The 19,984-nt window shown below is 25.0% G+C and overlaps 5 protein-coding genes across 8 annotated transcripts; 3 read left to right on the top strand and 2 right to left on the bottom strand.

Annotated features, from left to right (window-relative positions):
- Nucleotides 1-464: 464 nt before the first annotated feature.
- Nucleotides 465-6,359, bottom strand: LOC122717810. 2 transcript variants are annotated; one of them, XM_043942231.1, is made up of 10 exons: nucleotides 5,815-6,359; nucleotides 3,855-4,139; nucleotides 3,690-3,787; nucleotides 3,370-3,602; nucleotides 2,954-3,221; nucleotides 2,477-2,863; nucleotides 2,114-2,281; nucleotides 1,809-2,019; nucleotides 1,589-1,722; nucleotides 465-1,376 (listed from the first exon to the last, which is right to left on the bottom strand). In XM_043942231.1, exons 2-10 carry the CDS (start codon nucleotides 4,132-4,134, stop codon nucleotides 1,077-1,079), a joined length of 2,079 nt encoding a protein of 692 aa, XP_043798166.1. In that variant the 5' UTR covers nucleotides 4,135-4,139; nucleotides 5,815-6,359; the 3' UTR covers nucleotides 465-1,076. The 2 variants fall into 2 exon arrangements, with proteins under 2 accessions (XP_043798166.1, XP_043798165.1); XM_043942230.1 differs by having other exon boundaries at nucleotides 2,954-3,224.
- Nucleotides 6,360-7,017: 658 nt separating this feature from the next.
- Nucleotides 7,018-10,181, top strand: LOC122717811 (phospholipid scramblase 1). 3 transcript variants are annotated; one of them, XM_043942233.1, is made up of 7 exons: nucleotides 7,018-7,365; nucleotides 7,450-7,548; nucleotides 7,893-8,042; nucleotides 8,683-8,906; nucleotides 9,000-9,161; nucleotides 9,560-9,706; nucleotides 9,947-10,181. In XM_043942233.1, exons 1-7 carry the CDS (start codon nucleotides 7,320-7,322, stop codon nucleotides 9,992-9,994), a joined length of 876 nt encoding a protein of 291 aa, XP_043798168.1. In that variant the 5' UTR covers nucleotides 7,018-7,319; the 3' UTR covers nucleotides 9,995-10,181. The 3 variants fall into 3 exon arrangements, with proteins under 3 accessions (XP_043798168.1, XP_043798169.1, XP_043798167.1); XM_043942232.1 differs by having other exon boundaries at nucleotides 7,019-7,365; nucleotides 7,435-7,548; XM_043942234.1 differs by lacking the exon at nucleotides 9,947-10,181 and having other exon boundaries at nucleotides 7,435-7,548; nucleotides 9,251-9,700.
- A 1,398-nt stretch (nucleotides 10,182-11,579) lies between these two features.
- Nucleotides 11,580-13,427, top strand: LOC122718095 (dehydrogenase/reductase SDR family member 7; the record flags this gene model as incomplete). Its single annotated transcript, XM_043942790.1, has 8 exons — nucleotides 11,580-11,739; nucleotides 11,834-11,982; nucleotides 12,087-12,239; nucleotides 12,390-12,496; nucleotides 12,589-12,828; nucleotides 12,917-13,036; nucleotides 13,138-13,307; nucleotides 13,373-13,427. Coding segments are annotated over exons 2-8 (969 nt in total), but the record flags the coding sequence as incomplete, so codon positions are not given.
- Nucleotides 13,428-13,655: 228 nt separating this feature from the next.
- Nucleotides 13,656-14,826, bottom strand: LOC122718098 (28S ribosomal protein S2, mitochondrial). Its single transcript, XM_043942793.1, has 3 exons — nucleotides 14,614-14,826; nucleotides 14,440-14,535; nucleotides 13,656-14,350 (listed from the first exon to the last, which is right to left on the bottom strand). The coding sequence occupies exons 1-3, from the start codon at nucleotides 14,648-14,650 to the stop codon at nucleotides 13,704-13,706; spliced, it is 780 nt and encodes a 259-aa protein (XP_043798728.1). The 5' UTR covers nucleotides 14,651-14,826; the 3' UTR covers nucleotides 13,656-13,703.
- A 922-nt stretch (nucleotides 14,827-15,748) lies between these two features.
- On the top strand, nucleotides 15,749-17,764 carry LOC122718097 (NF-kappa-B-repressing factor). Its single transcript, XM_043942792.1, has 7 exons — nucleotides 15,749-16,067; nucleotides 16,156-16,289; nucleotides 16,401-16,647; nucleotides 16,715-16,841; nucleotides 16,919-17,091; nucleotides 17,161-17,334; nucleotides 17,442-17,764. The coding sequence occupies exons 1-7, from the start codon at nucleotides 15,892-15,894 to the stop codon at nucleotides 17,602-17,604; spliced, it is 1,194 nt and encodes a 397-aa protein (XP_043798727.1). The 5' UTR covers nucleotides 15,749-15,891; the 3' UTR covers nucleotides 17,605-17,764.
- The last annotated feature ends 2,220 nt before the right edge of the window (nucleotides 17,765-19,984 follow it).

Genomic DNA, 19,984 nt, shown 5'->3' on the forward strand with positions numbered 1-19,984 from the left:
AATATAGGATTGACACATATGTGAATGTATTCATGATTTATATAACATAAAGACAGACAATAGATATTTTTTATCGGATACAATATAAATTTATATTGTAATAAAATTATGATATATTTTTTTTTAAATTTCATTAAATATTTCATTTTAATATCGATTATATTTTATGATGGAAAATATTCTACACTAGAAAAAAAATCATATTATTATATTGTATCATTTGAAAGAATTAAAATATAAATGTATTTAAATAAAATAAAATAAGAAAAATGAATTTTTTTATTTTGCGAATACGAGAATATTGTTAGAAATTATCTATTATAATCGTGTGTTATGCTTTTCGATATTTAATGACAGTTTTGATATATTTTATTACACAATTAATTTTTTTTGTTTTTTGCGAGGCATTCATTCATTCGAATTTTTTATTTTCTTTATGAGTTTAAAATGATTTTTTGATCTCTATATTTATTAATAAAATAATTCTTATGATTATACTCATGACTTTATTCAAATTTTTCTTTTTTAAAAGAAACAAGTAAATAATTTTATGTTTAAAAATAAATTATGTAAAATATAATAAAATTTCTGTCGAAAGTTATTGTCCCTTATTGTTTGTTGTTGCATTTATTATCAAAATAAAAAACACCTCGCAAAGATAACATTCTTTCAACTTGAAATTTAACCGTCTCTCCTTTCTTTTTGTTATTAAATGATATCGGAATATATAATTATACACACAAACACTATAATCATTTTTATCGTCGTGTTCTCGAATCGACTTGAAAATATTACTCGACTTCTTGATCTTTTTTGTCTGAAGTCAAAATACTTTTTCAACAACAGTTAACATAACTTGTATCCTATTATTAAATAATATATTATTTTGAGTATCCTAATCTTATTATCTAGATCTTACTATATTATTTTTAATTGCAAACAAAATGAACGAAATATTGAAAGTTGATAAAAAAAAATGAAGCTCGATTCGAGGTCACTGATCTGTTGGAGAGCCAAACACGTTTCTCGATGTATTATAGATGCTGTATCACTTAAACTTTATCATTCGTTTTTTATCAATCCGATTGTTGAGAGCTAATTGTATCATAACCTATATGCAATCGTCGTCCACTATAAGGATAATTAAGATAACGATGCCAATAACGATAATGATATCGTCGTAAACAAGAATTGTTTCCATCGAGACGACATTGATCGGAAATTGCTGTTGGTATTTGTAATTGCGATAATACCAAAGCTGTACTAGCACAAGCTTCTCTGCTCTTTGGTCCTTCTCTTATTTCTTGAGCATCACAGATTTTTCCCGCTTCCATTGCATAGTTACCTAAACATTCCTCTTCTAAATCATTTTGTACCTAAAAATTATTGGTTTTTATTACCCAAAGATATTGGTTTATCATATATACTAATTTATTTAAATATTTAAAATATTTTATCATTATTTGTAGATTAATCGACGAACTTTTCAAACAATTAGCGAATTAAAGATATACAGTTTATGATATTTTTCCAGTTTTGATAAAAGTATAAAGACTTGATATATATATGTAAGTATATATATACTTACACAAGCTTTGCAGATTTGAAGCATAACGCAAGGAAGATAGAGTATTTGTAATTCATCTCCACCTAAAGTATCTACAACTCTGCATCGTTTTTCAATCATTTTTAGCTCAGGACAAGCTCTATTTTCTTCCATACCTTTCACAGAATTTTAATACAGTTTGAAATTTTTTAAGATTAAGAAATAGATACACAAACGATGATATTTTTAATTGAATTTATACCTTCAGTTTCGATTAAATTGTTAATGCGTTTGTCTTTGGTTTTAGGAATATTACTATTTTCTCGAAAGTTGGAGGATTGATTATTCTGTGCATAGATTGCCTTTTGAGCCTCTATTCTAGCCGCAACATTGTTTCTGAGATCGTTTAGAGCTTTTCTCATTTTCTCAAAAGAATACGCAGCAGCCATACGAGCCATTACCTTATCTTTTACCTATTTTTTTTAATTTAAATAAAAACATTATAAAAATGATAAAACATTATAATGTTAATTATTACGAGCATTAATTTCTTTGAATATATTACACCTTTTGCATATCTATATCATCCTCGGAATTTCCATATCTCATAGCTTCCTCGAGAATCAAGTCTTTAATGTTTTTTTGTCTCGAATCCAATTGGTTCAATTTATCTTTCCCTTCGTTAGTTTCTTTTTCGTAATCTCGTTCGTTCGGTCTCAGATTTTCCACCATATTCTGACAAATGCATAATTAATTCAACTATCGCAGATTGTATTTATAAGTAGAAAAAGATTTTTTTTAAAGATATTTAATCAATGCGTAAGATTTATGTAAATGCAACTCATCATCGAGAAAAATAAATAATTATTACATAATAACAATTATTTTAATTTATCATATTATAAAAAAACAAATAAATGAGATAATTACTTCATAATATCGCTGCAACATCCATTCATCATCTTGATTCTGAGTTCCTTGTCCAGCCATTAATGCAGCCTTTTTCCTTCTTTTATCAATACCAAAATATTGAGACCAATCGACGCTCTTCTTCCTGACTTCAATAGATTTCGATTTATTTAACTTTGTTACATTCTCTTTTTGCCCTTTTGATGGCAACATCACTTTTGGCGCTTCTGAAGTATTCTCGTGTTTATGCTGATCTCTATGATCGTGCTCATGATCGTGCTCGTGATCATGATTGTGATCATGATCGAGATCGTGATTGTGTTCATGATCGTGATTCTTGTAGTTATGCGTATGATTTTGATTATTCACAGATTGGGTGCCAAATAATGCTCCTAAATCTTGAGCAACCTTGAAAAAATAAATTTATTTTCGCATTAAAATATGTTTGTGCGATAATATATTAAAATACTTCATTAATTTGTAGAATCGATTAATTACCTTAGGATCGGTAATTTCTTTCTTGGTAGGCATAGCTTTCGGGCTCCTTTTGGCCACGAAATAACGTTTAGCCGTGTTTCTATAAGTTCTCATAGATCGTTCTGTAGGATACCCACCATTCATGTTTTTTTGTTCTTCCATAGATAGGTACAACAGATTTGGATCTTGCTCCCGATCGTTGAATTCATTTTCGTCGGATATTCTACCCTGTCCTCGAATCGTCGATTCTTTGTTAAACAATGCTCCCCAGGACATTGGACCTGAATTCCTACTACAAATCGTTTAACGTATTTATTTCATTATCGTTGAAATAATTATACGTTTATAATATTTCATATTACATTTTAAAAAAATGTAGAAAATATTTCTTTCCTTTTTTCTTTATAAAAAAAAATTATTAATCATAGATCACTAACTCGTATATTTTGTTGCCTCGATCGCCTCTATATCGATCATAAAGCATCTGACGAACGTCCACGTATCCTTCATCATCCAAGTCTGCAAGATTATAGGGAGAACCATCCTGCAACTCCTCCAGCAGCAATTTCGTCAGCTCTTTATTATCGATGTTTAATCGATCAGAATTAAAATCTCTCTTACGACTGGAGCTTCGTTCACGTTCTCGGAACAGCGATGGGACTTGCTCTTCCTGAACATTGTCAAACAATTCAAATATATACATGCTAATATCGAAGAAAAAAGAAAAAAAAAAGAAGAGGGGGGAAAAAAGGAATACCTGTTGCGGAATGCTTTCTAGATAATCGATCAACGCCCTTTCGAGTAGTTTATTGTTCAATTGGAAACCGTTCCCTACAGTCTCTAATTGTCCAGTTTCTGGAAAAAAAATTCTTCTTTCGAAATTATTATTCTTTTTAAAATTATCACACGAATCATTACGTACCACTAGGCAAGAATTCTATTTCCTCGTCTTCCTCTCCCATTTCCCTTTCTCCTTGATATTCCCTATCGAGCTTTCTCTCTCCCTCTCCTCCGTGATATTTAAACGAACGAAGATCATTGTAATATCCTTGCGGATTCGTATCCAAGGATCGTTGTTTCCTAATAATAGTATCTGGAGAGCTTCTCAACAATTCGTCCGTCATATGATGGACGGGCACGGGCACTATTGCTGTCACTGACCCCGTAATCAAAAACACTAATATCCATTCTTGCGATAACATTTCCCCTTTAAAAATATAATAATTTATCCAAATTATATATATATATATTTTTTTTCTTTTTTCATATTTGTAATTATTACTTAATTAATACGATTACATCGTACATTTTTATTATTATATTATATTCGTATATTATATTATATATATATATATTATTATATTATTATATTATATATATTATATTATTATATTATATATATTATTATATATATTATATCGTCAACTACGATACGAGTAAAAGAATCTTGAGAGAATATATTTGATGGAGAAAATTAATATCGAGATTAAGGGCATTGGCAAGGATAATCGAGACGGGAAAACACGTTGGAGTTTCATTTAATCAGCTTTAAATCGATTCCTTGAAAAAGGTCAGCGAAATCCGTTAACTGAAGACGTAGTAGCGAAAGCTGATGATGCAACAGGGATTGCTTTATCCGATCGATCATAGCTGCGAGTAATCGAGACATTCGATAATTATCGCGTCTTCTTGGATAATTCATATTACTATCATTTTATGCGATATATGTATGAAATACGCGATAAGTCGAAAAATAACTCGAGCAGAAAATTTTAAATTGTAATGAAGAATATACGTGATTTGTACATGAATAAAATGATATATCGTCATTGAAGTTATTTTCCGTTATTGTGAAAAAATTTTTCATTCTTCCAATAATAATTTCAAGGATGACGTGTTCAAAAAACGGAAAGATTAAAGTTTTAATTTTAACGAAAATCTGTTTTCCTTTGTTGTTCGTCGCCATTAGATCGATAAACTTTCCACGCATACAATCAGTTTCAGTCGCGAAATTTCATTAATATTTAGCTTTACGCATTTCTTAATTTTTATATATTTACGCATTTCAATATTTCAAAATTATATATTTTATTATACTAGTAACAATTTAATTTATGTAAAATTTTAAAAGAACAGAATGAATAATAAATTACTGTGCATTGATTATGATTAACAAATGGAAATGTATGTAATATATAAATACGTATTTGAATATAGAAACGAAATAATGTTGAATATTTAAAAATTGAAATTCCTTATCGGAAGTTTGTCTCTTCAATTTCATTATCTCTATTCTAAAAATAAAATAATAATCTAAAAAATAAATTTCATTTAATAATAATAATTTTTTTTTCTATACTCTTCTATACTTTTTTTCTATAGTAAGATATTCATTCATCTTCAACGCAAAAACTTCTCGTCACGGTCAATGGTTATCTGCTGATCATTTATATACGTCATGATTGTAACAGATGGTGAGGCTAGCCTCGAGTTGTCGATATTAATTTCTCTCGAGAGAACGCAAAAAGCTATATAAAGCATAATTTTATCGTTTTTATTATTAAAAAAAAAAATTAAGAATGCGAGAAACAATTCATTAAAGTTATCAACGAGTCGTAAGAAAAAAAAAAAAAAATTGAAAAACTCAAACTCATCTAATTTTCGTTATTTAATTATCGTCAATTGCTCAATTATTAAATAATAAATCGAAAAGTTAAAGAGGAAAGATTAAGTAATTTGTCAAGTCAATTTGTGTGTCAAGCCGATTAATTTAAGAATTAAGATTAAAGAAAAAAAAAAAAAAAAAAAAGAATATCGCGGCGAAGGATGTCGTTATTATTTCTTTCTTTCTTTCTTTTTTCTTTTTTTTTTCAATGACTTACTTGCTTCCTTAATTATTCATTCGAACACGAGCCAACTTGTATCCTATTTATTTTAATTGTGTTCAACCTTCGTCCACAGCGTTCCCACCACGTTGACGTGATTCCTTCACGGGTCGCATGGATATCTGTCGATCTGTTCTTTCATGATTACGACGATGACGCGGCCTTTTATACAAGGGTGGCCGGGATCGATAGAAACGCGCATGGAATTAGCATGGGGCAGCAACAAGTAAAGGCGTGTGGGGTGTGACTGGGAGAAAGCACGGCGAGGTGGAAAATTATGGACACGCGTGCCTTGCCAACTCGATCGGGATCTTGTGTGGTTAAACGGACCTCCCCGACTCGTTTCCATTTCTCGAAGGCAGATGGATGATGGCCTCCGATTTAAGGATCCGTCAACTTTCTCGTTCGAGGCACGCTTCCCTTTCGAGGGAAGGAAAAATGATGACCCGAATGAGAATTCTTAAATTTCTCGGACAACTCAACTCGGGGAATTTAATTCAATTTCCAGATTCTTGCGATGGTTGAAAATCCATAGATCGTTCCTTGAAAAAAAAATTACGAAAATTAAATTACGAATATTGGAATATTTATTGAATCGTCGTTTTCAGACAAGAATTTTCCTTTTACTTGTTCGATTCTTGAAAAATGAAAAAAAGAAAAAAAAAAGAAGGATAGAATATTTTAAATTATAATTGCTTTTTAAAGGATTGTTTATTATTTATTTTTAACTATTGACTTTTTGGAACTTTTTTAAAATTTTTTTTTTCTTATTCTTCCTGAGAGGGAAAAAATTCCAACTTATTCCAGTTAAAAAAAAGAAAAAAATAATTGCACATCATATCAACACAGGATTGTATTTAAAAAAAATCCAATACCAATTTGGAAGATTTTCGAAAACGTTGACGCTACTGCTAGTCAATTACGAATAAAACGATCGATTGAATTAAATTTACCACGGATCCATGAAGAATAAAATTTAAAATTTTTAATTTTTCGAACAATCATCAACAGAAATTCGACGTTTTAATTTTATTAATGAGAAAAAAAAATTGGAAAAGGTAGGGGGGGGGGGGATAGGAAAAAATTATTGGATATGAAACGACGAAGAACGATAACTTATCCACGATATACAACGATAAGCGATTGGTTATCAATGATAAAATTTACCAAACGTTCGAACGAGCGTTAGCAGTATTCGCGATAGAATTATCCACGGATGATTATAAGACGAGTTATTCCATTATCATCAACTCGATCAAAGGAGGAAGAAAAATTTCCTATTATTATATTTTTTTCTTACGCAAAAGACTTCTCTCAACTGTGTTGATAATAATCATAATTGATCGATCTTGTATAATCCCTCGTGCTGTTCAAATAAATTAAAATTAATTAATTAATTTGATAAAGTTTTGTATTACAAAAAAGAAAAAGGTGAAAAAATACTTTGTTTAATATCAAAACCATATTTTTGACGATGAATTCTCGTCATTCTCTCGCGAGAAATGAAGGGCAATGAGCTTAATTCCTTCATATCCAAGGCATTAACTGGTAACTTTTTTTCGATTGATTATTATTGATTGTCATTATAATAATAGTAATCGTATTTAATTATCCAAGGTACACTTGACAAAGAAAAAGAGAATTTCGAGTATATAGAAATGCAAGAAAATACGTTGTCCCCATCACCTCCAATTCTCTCGAAGTCTATCGTTATCACAGTGCAGCCACAAGGTAGGTGATGTTAATGATAAAATGTAGAATGCATCGATAAAGTAAGAAACGAATGAAATAAAAATAGAATCCAATGTGATATATTTTAAAGTTCGCCAAATTTTGCGAAAAAATGAAATAATTAATTATCACATCAATTATCATCGTTATCACATCGTTATTAATGATAGAATGTCATCAAAATATAATATTCATCAAAGGAAAGCTTCTTTTATCTAACTAAAAAGAAAAATTACAATTTCATCAATGTTAAATTAAATTGATTTTAAATTTCTGGAAAGCATAAAGATTAACCATCGAGATAAATATAACTTGGAATAATATCCAATTCTGTCTTTGGCCAGGACAAATTGAAGAGTTAAGAAGACCAATACCTGTGAGTACGTTGGATTGGATATCGACTCCGAGATCACAACTGACCGTACTGTCAGGAAGCCATTTCCTGGCCAATGTGGAGCAACTGGAAATACAACAGATTGTTGATTTAAATACACGTTCGTAATTTACTTAAATAGAAGAGCAAGTTGACGAGCGAATTAAATTGAAAAAAAAAAAAATATCGCTTATTTAAAATCTGTTTTCTATATAGTTAAATATATATATAGGATGTCCCAGGAAACATCTGTTAACTAGAAATTCCCGAGAAAATTTCGAACAATATTTTTTTTTGAAAAAAACTTTTATCACGGCCTTATTAACTAATTCATTAAACAAAAAAGTCACTGGCCAATCATACATCGCTGGAAATATTATAATTTATTCATTGTATAATTTCGTAATATAATTCTTTATATAATTTTTTACCGATAAAAAAATATTTGTTGTATTCAACGCACTTTCTTTGACGATATGTTGCTTGAATTTTTTTCATTACCGGCTCGACCGCCGGTACTGTCAACGAACGCTACTGTCACGGCTCGATTAAGTTACGTGATTGGCCAATGCTTTTTATTACTCATCCACAAAAGCCGTTGAACGAATATTCGATCGCAAATGTTGCTTAAAATCATCTCACAAATCTTTAGTTAACCTATGTTCCTATATTTTTGGGACACTCTGTACAGTAAGAGAGAAAATGTGACAAATCAAAGAATGATAATTTGTATTTATTCATTTCATTTTTATTATTATCAGTACTTGGTAAATCGGAAAAAAGATTCCAGTACAGAGTAAAAGTACCGAAAGCTGAAACTTTATTTTTGGCAATGGAAGAAAAAAGCAAGAACCGATTGAGTGAATGGAATTGTTCCAACTTAATACGCGATCATTTTGTGTTAAATGTTGTGGATCGATCTGGCGAAACTGCATTCGTCATGAATATGGATACCAGCCTGATGTATATTTTTAATAAATTACATGTGAGTTAAATTTAAACGTGGATTAAGTAAACGTGAATGAGATGCTTCGACTTTAACTCTTGGCAAGAAAGAAAAATGAAAATTTTGTTGCAGAGGATGACGGTGAAAAGCAGAAATTTAATTGGCACGGTGGAAGAAAATTTTAATATAATAGGTTCGAGTTTCACGGTATACGATGCGATACGGAACAAACTTTGTAACATATATGGTCCAAATGTGTGCGGTTGCTGTATGTATCAAGAAGCACAGTTTCAGGTCCGATTTAATCTTTATTCTCATTTATTGTATATTTATTTGTTTATTATTTATAATAAAGAGGAATAAAATATATATTGATTCTACAGGCTGTTTTCAAAAATCGATAATTAAAATTTAATTAATTGGTAATTCTTGAAATGAAATAATTTTTCTCTTTGCGAAAATATTATCATCGTGATCTACAAACTCTGCAATTATAATTTTTTGTTAATAAAAGTGAAACGAAAATTTTTGCGAAGAAAAAAATTTGCAGTTATTACCAAGAATCATCAATTAAGGTTTATCACGATCGACTTCTAAGACACTCTGGAAATAACAAAGATATTGAACGACGATCAAAGATGAGTCTGTATTTACATATCATTTGTATATTATAATATATTGATTTGTTTTAGGTAATTTCGATTGATGGTACTCATCAAATGGCATCTCTTATGCATCAGTGGGACAATAATCTTCGTGATTATGTATTATTAATTACATTTCCTACGGACATGAACACAAATCTTAAAAGTTTACTTCTCGCTGCAGCATTTCTTTTGGTATATTTTCTTTTATAAGAAAGCTTGTATTTCATTATATAATTAATATTTATATGATACGTGACATTATAGTAGTTAAATTTAATTTGTTTTTTATTTTTTACTATTATATTTTTTATTTTATACTATTTTTAATTTTTGATTTAAAATATCATATATAATTATATATAATTTAATATATATTTTTTCCAATATACAGATTTTTATAAAATTTCACTTTGTATTATTTGCATGTTTTAGGAATATATGTATTTTGAACAAGTAAAAAGATTATCATCTCGAAATTAATTATCAAACAATTATGATATCGATCTTTAATAATTTTACTTTGTTCCAACAAAATTGAAATAATTATAAATAATATATTTCATAATTAAAATGATCAACTTCCATAATGAATGTAATTTTTATAACGCAAACAGTAATGCAGCGGAAGAATTCTTATAATTTCGAAAATAAATCTTTATATAGTTTCTTCACTTTTTTATTAGATATAAATTTTTGAATGTAAAAGAGCTCAGATATTAGATATTATTTTTTTTTTTTTGAAAGATTAAATAAAAGAAATGAAAAATCTGAATCCAGTCAAGTCTGGCCGATGTTATCTATACAAATAATAAAAATAAAAAGTTATGAAAAACTTATGTACAGTACAATCAGTACATATACAGATCATTTTAAAAATATATAATACTTTGTATTTATTGCAAAATATTATAAATTTATAATTCAGTATGATTACAACAATATTTGAGTATTATTTTATATAATTACTATTTTTTTGTTTGTTGTATTTTTTTTCTTTTTTTTTCTTTATTGTTTATGTTTTCCTGCAATGCAATGAATTTTACAAAATTCAAAAATAAAATATTTTTTATACTATTATATAACCAGAATTTTTCATGAAACATTATTAGTAAAATCGATTAAAAAAATTATATAGTTCCATTTAAAACATTAAAATATAAAAAACATATTTAATCTTGTTCTATGTATTTAATTACAAAAAAAAAACAATATATCAAATCATATCTTCTTCGAAATTCTTTAATTTTTATCTGAAATATTTTTCAAAATATTTAAGAATGAATTTCATTAAAATCATTATTTGAGAAATAATTAAAGTAATTCTATTTACATGCTTCATGACATATTTATATTTAATTATTAATAATTAGAATAAAAAAAATTATTGAGATTACGTTCCATGTAATATCGATATATAAATATCAAATTTTAATTATTTTATGTCTCTCTGAAATATATTTATTTTCAAACATAACATAATAATTTTACAATTACATTAATATAAAGATTTAATTAGATAAAATTTTATTTATAAAGATATAAAATTTTGAAGATATTTTTATTAAAATTTAAAAATTGATAAAATTTGATAAAAAAATTTCAATAATTTTAATTTCAAAAATTCATGATTAAATGTGAATATTTATTTAATTCAATGTTGATCTAAATCTTTTTGCAATTTTTATCAAATTATATAAAAATATCGTAATATATCGGAAGAATTAAAGTTTATCCTTTAATTTATTATTGAAAAAATGAAATATTAAAATGAAATTGTAATGTTATATGTTATTGTTCTAAAATATAAATATACAATAGATAATTATTTGTAACCTCGATTATTCAAATTAGCATTTGCGAATTGCATCATCCTTCCATGTCTATAGATAATAACCAATCAGTAGCAGTACCGATTAATAGTTATTTAATGTATAAATTATATGTTATCTTTATATATTTTACGATATATATACTATAAAACATTTCAATTTACAGCACTATTATATTCAAGTAGCATTATTATATTTAATTAATAATTTTATTGTAATTTCTATATAAATGTAATAATTATATAAAATTGTAAATACACATATACTTTGTCATACAAATATACAACTCAATTTTCCGAATTATTTTCGAATAATTGCCGTTCTATTGTATTTCTAATTAATTATCATTAAATAATCTAATATCTTATAAACTCTAAAACTTCTAATATATACTGTGTAAGTATTAATAAACATATATTTATTTCCTATATGTCGTTAAAAAATATATCTTTTTTTATTTTTCTATTTTCTTATTTTAATTTTATTTCAGATTAATTTTAATACAAATTAACAAAATGGATCTTTTAACTATAATTGGAATGATAGTTGTAATTTATTTTCTTATTTATATTATATTGCCTTGGTTTTTGGATTGTGATTTCTGCCTTGCTTTTTATGAGAAATTTGGCAAACCTATAAGTATTGATATATATTATATATATTACAATAAAAGACAATGATTCTTGTACATATAATATTGTTGAAACATTTTTATTCTTAAATATTTAATATTTTTATGACAGGTTCTTTAGAAGGAAAAATAGTATGGATAACAGGAGCATCAAGTGGAATTGGAGAAAATCTTGCATATGTACTAGCAAAGGCTGGATGTAAATTAATTTTATCATCACGAAAAGAAATAAAATTGGAAAAAGTAAAAACTAATTGTTTACAAAGTAAAATATTTATATAATATTTATATATTATATATATAAAATATTATTTATTAAATATTTAATATTTATATATAAAATATTATTATTTTTATCAATTACTATCATATTTTCACTTATGTTTTTATCATTTTATTATTTATTTATTTTCAGAAAATAAAAATTTGAAAAGTTCAGATATTGAAGTGCTAGTTTTGGATATTCTTGATATAAATAAACATGAATCAGCTTTTAATACTATTATTGCTAAGTTTGGCAGAGTAAATATATATATATATATATATATATATTAAATACTTTTCAACATGAAAATTCATTATCAAATTTTAATTCTGTTTTAAATTAATTTTAGTTGGATATACTTGTAAATAATGCAGGGCGATCTCAAAGAGCAAAATGGGAGAATATTGAATTATCTGTTGATAAAGAAATGTTTGATTTAAATGTGTTTTCAACAATAGCTTTAAGTAGATTAGTAGCAAAATATTTTTTTCAAATGGATGAAGGTCATTTTGTAATTAATTCAAGTATTGCTGGTATTACTGCAGTACCATTTTCTGCTACATATTGTGCATCAAAATATTCCTTACATGTAAATATTTTAATTTCATTAATTATTAATTTCAAACTATAAATATAATTCTTTAATTGTCAAAAATATATATCATTTTTATATGTAGGCATACTTTGAATCTTTATCTATAGAGAAAATAAGTAAAAATATATCTATTACCATAATATGTCCAGGACCAGTAGAAACTAATTTTTTAGCAGAATCATTTACAGAAAAATCTGGTGAAGTATGTTTAATTTGAATTTTATTTTTATGTATATTTTATATATCTTATATATTTATATTTATAATTCTTTATATGTTTTACACAAATATACTATTTTATAGAAATATATAGTAAATGAAGAAAAAAAACCAACACATAGAATGACTGCTAAACGTTGTGCTACATTGATAGGAATCGCAATAGCAAATAAGTTGTCTATAGTATGGATTTGCAAGTCAATTATACTTCAAATGATGTATTTACGAATATATTATCCAAATGTAGGAACATGGTATGTTGGTAAAGATTTATCAAAATTTTAATTAAAATATTTTATAAAATTATTTTATATTTTAGGATAATTAAGCAATTGGGAATAAAATTTTTACATTATTTACGTGATAACAAAAGAAATATTGAAAACAATAAATAAATATTTTTTTAATATTAATAAATAATATTTATTAATATTTTATAATAAAAATTATAATAAAATTATTATATAGATTATGTTCAGTATGTTATGTAATAAAATTATTATATAAATTAAAATCAGAGCAAAAATTATATTTAATATTTTTTTATTTTATTAATATGATTATATTTGATTTATTTTATAATAATAAATATAATAAATTTATTTATTATATTCTTATATTTATATTAAATTATTTTAATAAACATTATGTTATGCTTCATTTTTTGCAAGCATTTCTTTTCTATATTTTTTTCCTTTTATTATTGCATTTTTAAATAACTTACAATAAAGTTCTATAGCACAAGGTGTATCATCATTTCCAGGAACAGGATATGTTATAAGTTTAGGATCACAATTTGTATCTACAATACCAATTGATGGAATACACATTTTGGCAGCGTGTACTACTGCTGTATGTTGTTTAACAACAGATTCCATAGTATTTAAAAATATACATAAATCTGGCAACCTAGTAACTACTCCAAATTCTTGTACAGCATTTGTAAATGTTCCAAGATTCCATTTCCTAGTATGAGCATATTCTTGACATTCCTTTGCAGTACTTTCTACAAGATAAGAAATTTGAGGATTTTTTGCTATGAATAAAATTATTCCATCTTTGAAAGCTATATGAGCTGTGAAATTTAATGCCTGTCGTAATAATTCAGCACTTTTATTTAAATCAATTATTAAATGACCTAATCTAGATCCGAATATAAAAGGTCTCATATGATCATTTAAAGATCCTTCTTTATGACCAAAATGTACTTTTGCATCAAATAAATCTTTAATGGTAAACATGTTATAAACATGAAAAAAATCTGGATGATTTAATGGATCTATTTTTCTTAGATCATCTAAAATTAAAATATTACAGATTTATATTTTATTAATAAAAAATAAAATATTAATAAAGTAATAAAAATAAATATTAAAATATTTTTACCATGTGAAATTTCTTGTTTTGGTTCAACTAATGTTGATAATTTATATTTCGGAAGATATACGAAAAATGATCGCAAATTACTCAACTCTCCATGTACTACAAAAAATGTGTTTCATATTTAAATATATTTAAGAAAATATTAAAAAAGAAAATGTGAATAAAAAAAATATTTACATTTAGATGAGAATGTTCGTGTAATATTAAAAATCATCTTGATTTTCTTAATAAAAAACAATTGTATTATTCAAATCGTTCTATGTAATAGGTTAAGATTGTTTTTTAATAATGTTATTTAATATTATTATAATGTTATTTTGTTAAACAATGTTAAATATTAAATTTATTTTTTTCAAAATGTACAATAAATGTTAACATTGCAATATCATATATTTCACTATACGTCTTTTTATTATAATTTTGGTATATATATAAATATATCTATATGATAAGAATAGTTTTACAATAATATCTCTGAAAATGAATTATTGCACAATTTAAATAGTTAATGAATTTTGTTTTATATGTTTAAATATATAAATATAATAAAATATATATTTTATTTAATTTTTTCATAAAAAACTGAAATATTAAATAGATTAAATAGATTTAATAAATTAATAATAAAATAAAATAAATAAATAAAAATAAGAAAAATATATTATAATAATGTATTGATATATTTTATTTTAACTTTAAAATTATTTACAGCTTAAAATGAAAAGAATACATGAAAAAGAATAAAATGAAAAAAATACTAATATATTAATTTTATTTCTTTATAAAAATATCTTTTTAAATAAAAAATAATATAGATTTTTAAAATACAGAAAAAATATTTAATAAAAGTTAGAATAAATTAAAATTATATAAATTTTTTAATTTTTTATTTTTACATATTGTTTTTCAAAAAGAGAACTATTTATAAAGTAAAATAGATTTAAATAATTTTAATATTTAATATTTATTAAAAAGTTACATAACTTAAATAAATCAATATATATTATTAAGCTTTATTTTATATTCCGCGAATAATAAAACTTACTTATAAAAGATATAAAAAAAATCTTTTTCTTTTTATAAAATTGTAGTTTCGATATAATACAAAATTCTATAAGTTGGTAAATCTATACTGTATTTCATCCATGCTATTGTTGTGTAAAACATTTAATAATATTAATATATGATATCAACGATGAAATTTTTGGAAGAATTTTATATAACATAAATTTCATATAAATAGACAAAAATATAAATATTTATTTAAATGATAAGTGTTTTAAATATTTTTAGTAAGATATCGATAATATTAATATATTTCTGTGTTTCTTTTGATTGAATGAAAAGTTATATATAATTTTCGATAATTATTCTATAAATTATATTATATTCAATATATATTTTATCTATAAATTTATATTTATATATTTGTCACATAAATCGCATAATTTTGTGATGAAAATGAGTGGCGAGGAAGATTGGGATGTAGAACAACATAAGACAGAACATGAATGTGACGAACATTGGGAACTTAAACGCAAATTTCTTTTAGCACATAAAAATAAATTTCCAGAAGACGAACTTGTTTGTTTAGCCCAAGTATTTACGAATGTCGAATTACTTGGCTGCAGGTAATTTAATATTTATAATCTTTTATATTTTACATTTAGTTTGTTTTACAATATGTTTATATATATTTATTTTTAATACTTAATTTAGATATCCTAAAGAAACAATGCAGTTGGTTGCAGAATTAGCTCAAGATATTGTTAGTGAATACAGAGAAAAACAAAAGACTAAGTTGCAAAGAACATTTATAAAAGCTTCTGATGCTGCCAGTTCAAAGGTTAAAGGTATATCTAAGAACTGTGAGTTCTATTATATGTTAAATAATTATGAAAAGGAAAAATTGTAAGAAACATATTTCAATTTTAAATACATACTTTTAAAGAATATATTTTTAGGAAGTATTGCCCCAACATCAAATAATATAGTTGAATCATCAATGCAATCACAATATATAAAATCATTTTATGACACGTCTCACAAAGTACTTGCAAAACGAAGAAAATTGGAAAAATCAATATTACCATTTGGTAATATTGTTATAATAGAAAGACCTGGAGATATACCACAAAATATACTTGCTCATGCAGTTAATACATCAGGAGGAAATTTAGAATGGAAATTTGATAAGATTAGAGATTCTTGGTATGCATATTTTTTCTTTTATTTTTCTTTTTTCTCAGAATTATTTATTTTTATCTTTCTTTTATAGTAAATGCAATATTTTTGTTAATTCAAAGTTATTAGCAGAAGCTTGTGGTTCTAATCAAAAATTAGCAAAGAAAGAAGCATCTGTTATTGGATTGCATGAATTACAGAAACATTATTATACAATTAAGGTTTGTAATAAAGTTTTTTCCTCATTTTCATATATATTAAATTTTTAGTTTAAAGCTTTATTTTAATACTTGATTAGATTAAGCATAATATAAATAGGAATGCCAATGTAATTGCAACAACAATGATAAAGAATATATCAAAAGATAATTATATTTCTGATGACAATATTGGAAGAAAATTAATGAAATTAATGGGTTGGAATGGTGGTGGACTTGGTAAATCACAACAAGGAATAATAGAACCTATCATGTAAGTGTAATTTATTTTACTTTGTGAAATGAATAATTATTTATTTATATATTAATTATATATTTATAGGATTAAACATCAAATTAGTAAAGAAGGTTTAGGATTAAAATCAAATTTTTGCTCTACAAATGATTTAAAATTTAAATGTAATGATATTATGAGGAAATATCTCACCGGTGATATGAAAAATGATTTAATATTTTCTACTGATTTTACAAATGATGAAAGAGCAATAATCCATCAGTAAGTATTTTGTTAATAAAAATTTTCAAAAAATAAATAATTTATTAAATTAAAATATAAAAAAAAATATTCAATATATCTTTCAATATATCTTTTAATTTTTTTAGGGTGGCAAGACAATTGGGTTTAAAATCACATAGTTATGGTCCTAAAAATCAGCGAACATTAGTAGTTTCTCGAAAAATAGATGTTCAAGATTTAGTTGAAGAATTAAAAAATCTTGGAGGAGTTACTAACAAATACGAATTAATTGAACCAACTGAACAGTAAAAAGAATAATACAATTATTTTTGTATGCATAATGTAAATTTTTTGCCAAGATATAATGGCAATTGCAATGTGCACAAATTTTATGAAAATTAAAATATAAAATATAAATTAAAATATATAATGTAAATGATAATTTAAAATACATATTATCTCAATTTTATTATCATATTTGATTTTTATTATGTAAATTATTTTATATTCTCTATTAAAATATACTAAATAAATTAAATGTAAAATATTAAAGCATTATTCTTTTTATAATTTTCTTTTAATTTGAAAAAAAAATTAATACTTGCTATTATGTAATTCTATGAAATTATAATTTTCTTCTTAAAAAAAAATTGCAGTGTATCTTACACTTTTTTGAAAAAAAGTTCCTTGCGCTAATTTTTATTTTCATATTCATCGAGTAGAAAGAAAAAGAAATTTTTAAAACAGAAGTAGAACATTTAATGGTTACAATATTACGAAGTGTGTGTGTGTGTGTGTGTGTGTGCGTGTGTGTGTGTGTGCGTGTGTGTGATCAGGTACAATTTCAATTTCGTAAAATAAAACTGAAGAAACGTTTATTTAATGATATTCGCGCGTTGAACTTATTTCCAAGAACATTGTATTTTGTTTTAGTTGATAGAAGTACAAAATTTTAAGAAGCAAGATTGCTTACAAGTGTATGGGTACGTCGCAGTTGCCGTATAATAAGAATGCTTTGGCAGTAGAACAATCAGAAGTTGAAAGTAATATAGATACAATGGTGTGTTATTTTTTTATTACATTATCACACTATTTAAATCTTGATAACTAAGATAGTTAAAAGTGCTTATACGTATATGTATATACGCTGTACATCTCATTAATTGACAGAAATATCTGATAATGCTCGTACACGCTGTAGTACATTTTATATAATAAAAACAAATTATTAAAAACAAATTAAATATTTAAGACAAATTGAAAATTGAATTTTTTTTTATTTTATTTTAAATAATAATCTTTTAGTTGAATGCTATGGACGGATTATATAGATGTTCTATTACAATTGTTACAATTTTTATAATGCTTTATTAAATAAAATAAATTCCACATTCAACTAAAATTACTGTTTTTTACTTCAATTTCTGTCTTTATAAATCTTGTACAGTATATTAATTAATAAAAATATCATAGATAACTATGATAGCTATAATAACAAATATATCTAATTCTTATAATATATAATTAATAAAAGAAACGATAAATTGATTTTAATTTAAATGGAATAAAAAAAATAAAGGGTGATTATTTATGATAAAGATTAAAAAAAAAACATGCGGCGTATACAAGCATCTTAGAATCTGTCGCTTGAAAACAATGAAAATGTACTGCGCCGCACATTGTACGCGTCTAGATTCATTAATTTTAATTGCCACCAGAGATGAATGATATATTATTTTAAATATAACACATCAAAATTGGGGATAAAGGAAAAAAGTGGAAGAAGGTGAGGAGTAGATTAAAAAGAATCAAGACGTTTTCGAGGCGGAGATTCGTCTTAATCCTTTAAAAAAAAAAGTTTTTCTTAAAGCTTACACAAATTTCCCTCGGGATTCTGTCTTCGGTCCAGGCCCTACATTGAACCGTAATTGACATCTAGAGGGAACATTGCATCTCTCTTTTTGCCATTTTTTCTTCACTTTTGTTTTATATATCAAAATAATATATTTTCTATCTGATAAAAGTGACTCCTCTGTTGATATGTAATTATATATGTATAGACTTATTTATTATTAATTAGAAGATATATCATTGATTGACTAGAAGATATTACGCTTAATAAATAGAGATGCACTTCATCAGTATACTGAAGTCTCTCTAAAGCAGAGCTGATTGTTTGTTCTCCATTTTGTATTTGATACAATTAATATATAGTTTCCAAATTTGCGAACTTTGTAAAAACTATGAATATTCTTTAATTTTTAAAGATTAAAATGGAGAACTAACTGCTAGAGAGAGTATTCGACACTCATCTCCAAATTAGATTAGATTATTGATATGTATTTATATTGATATGTTATGTTGCATTATCATAATGAAAATATTAATACATTATAGCATTATATACTTGCTTTTTCATTGTCATTATCATTATTACCATCGTCTTCTTAAGTAAAGAACATATACCCTGAAGGAACGCGATACTATGCTCGATTTGTACCTGCTTCACTTCTCATGTTTAAAATAGACATATGTATATATGTTTTTTATATACATATACGTATATAAGTATGTACGTATACGTAAATGTATATTTGCATTTTTTTTTATATATATATATATATATAAATGGTATATTTATATTGGACTAAAGTTAATCAGTTGCATAGCAAGAAATTTAAACTATATA

Source organism: Apis laboriosa, unplaced genomic scaffold, assembly GCF_014066325.1.
Source record: "Apis laboriosa isolate Shangri-la unplaced genomic scaffold, ASM1406632v1 scaffold5_cov152, whole genome shotgun sequence".
NCBI classification, from domain to species: domain Eukaryota; kingdom Metazoa; phylum Arthropoda; class Insecta; order Hymenoptera; family Apidae; genus Apis; species Apis laboriosa.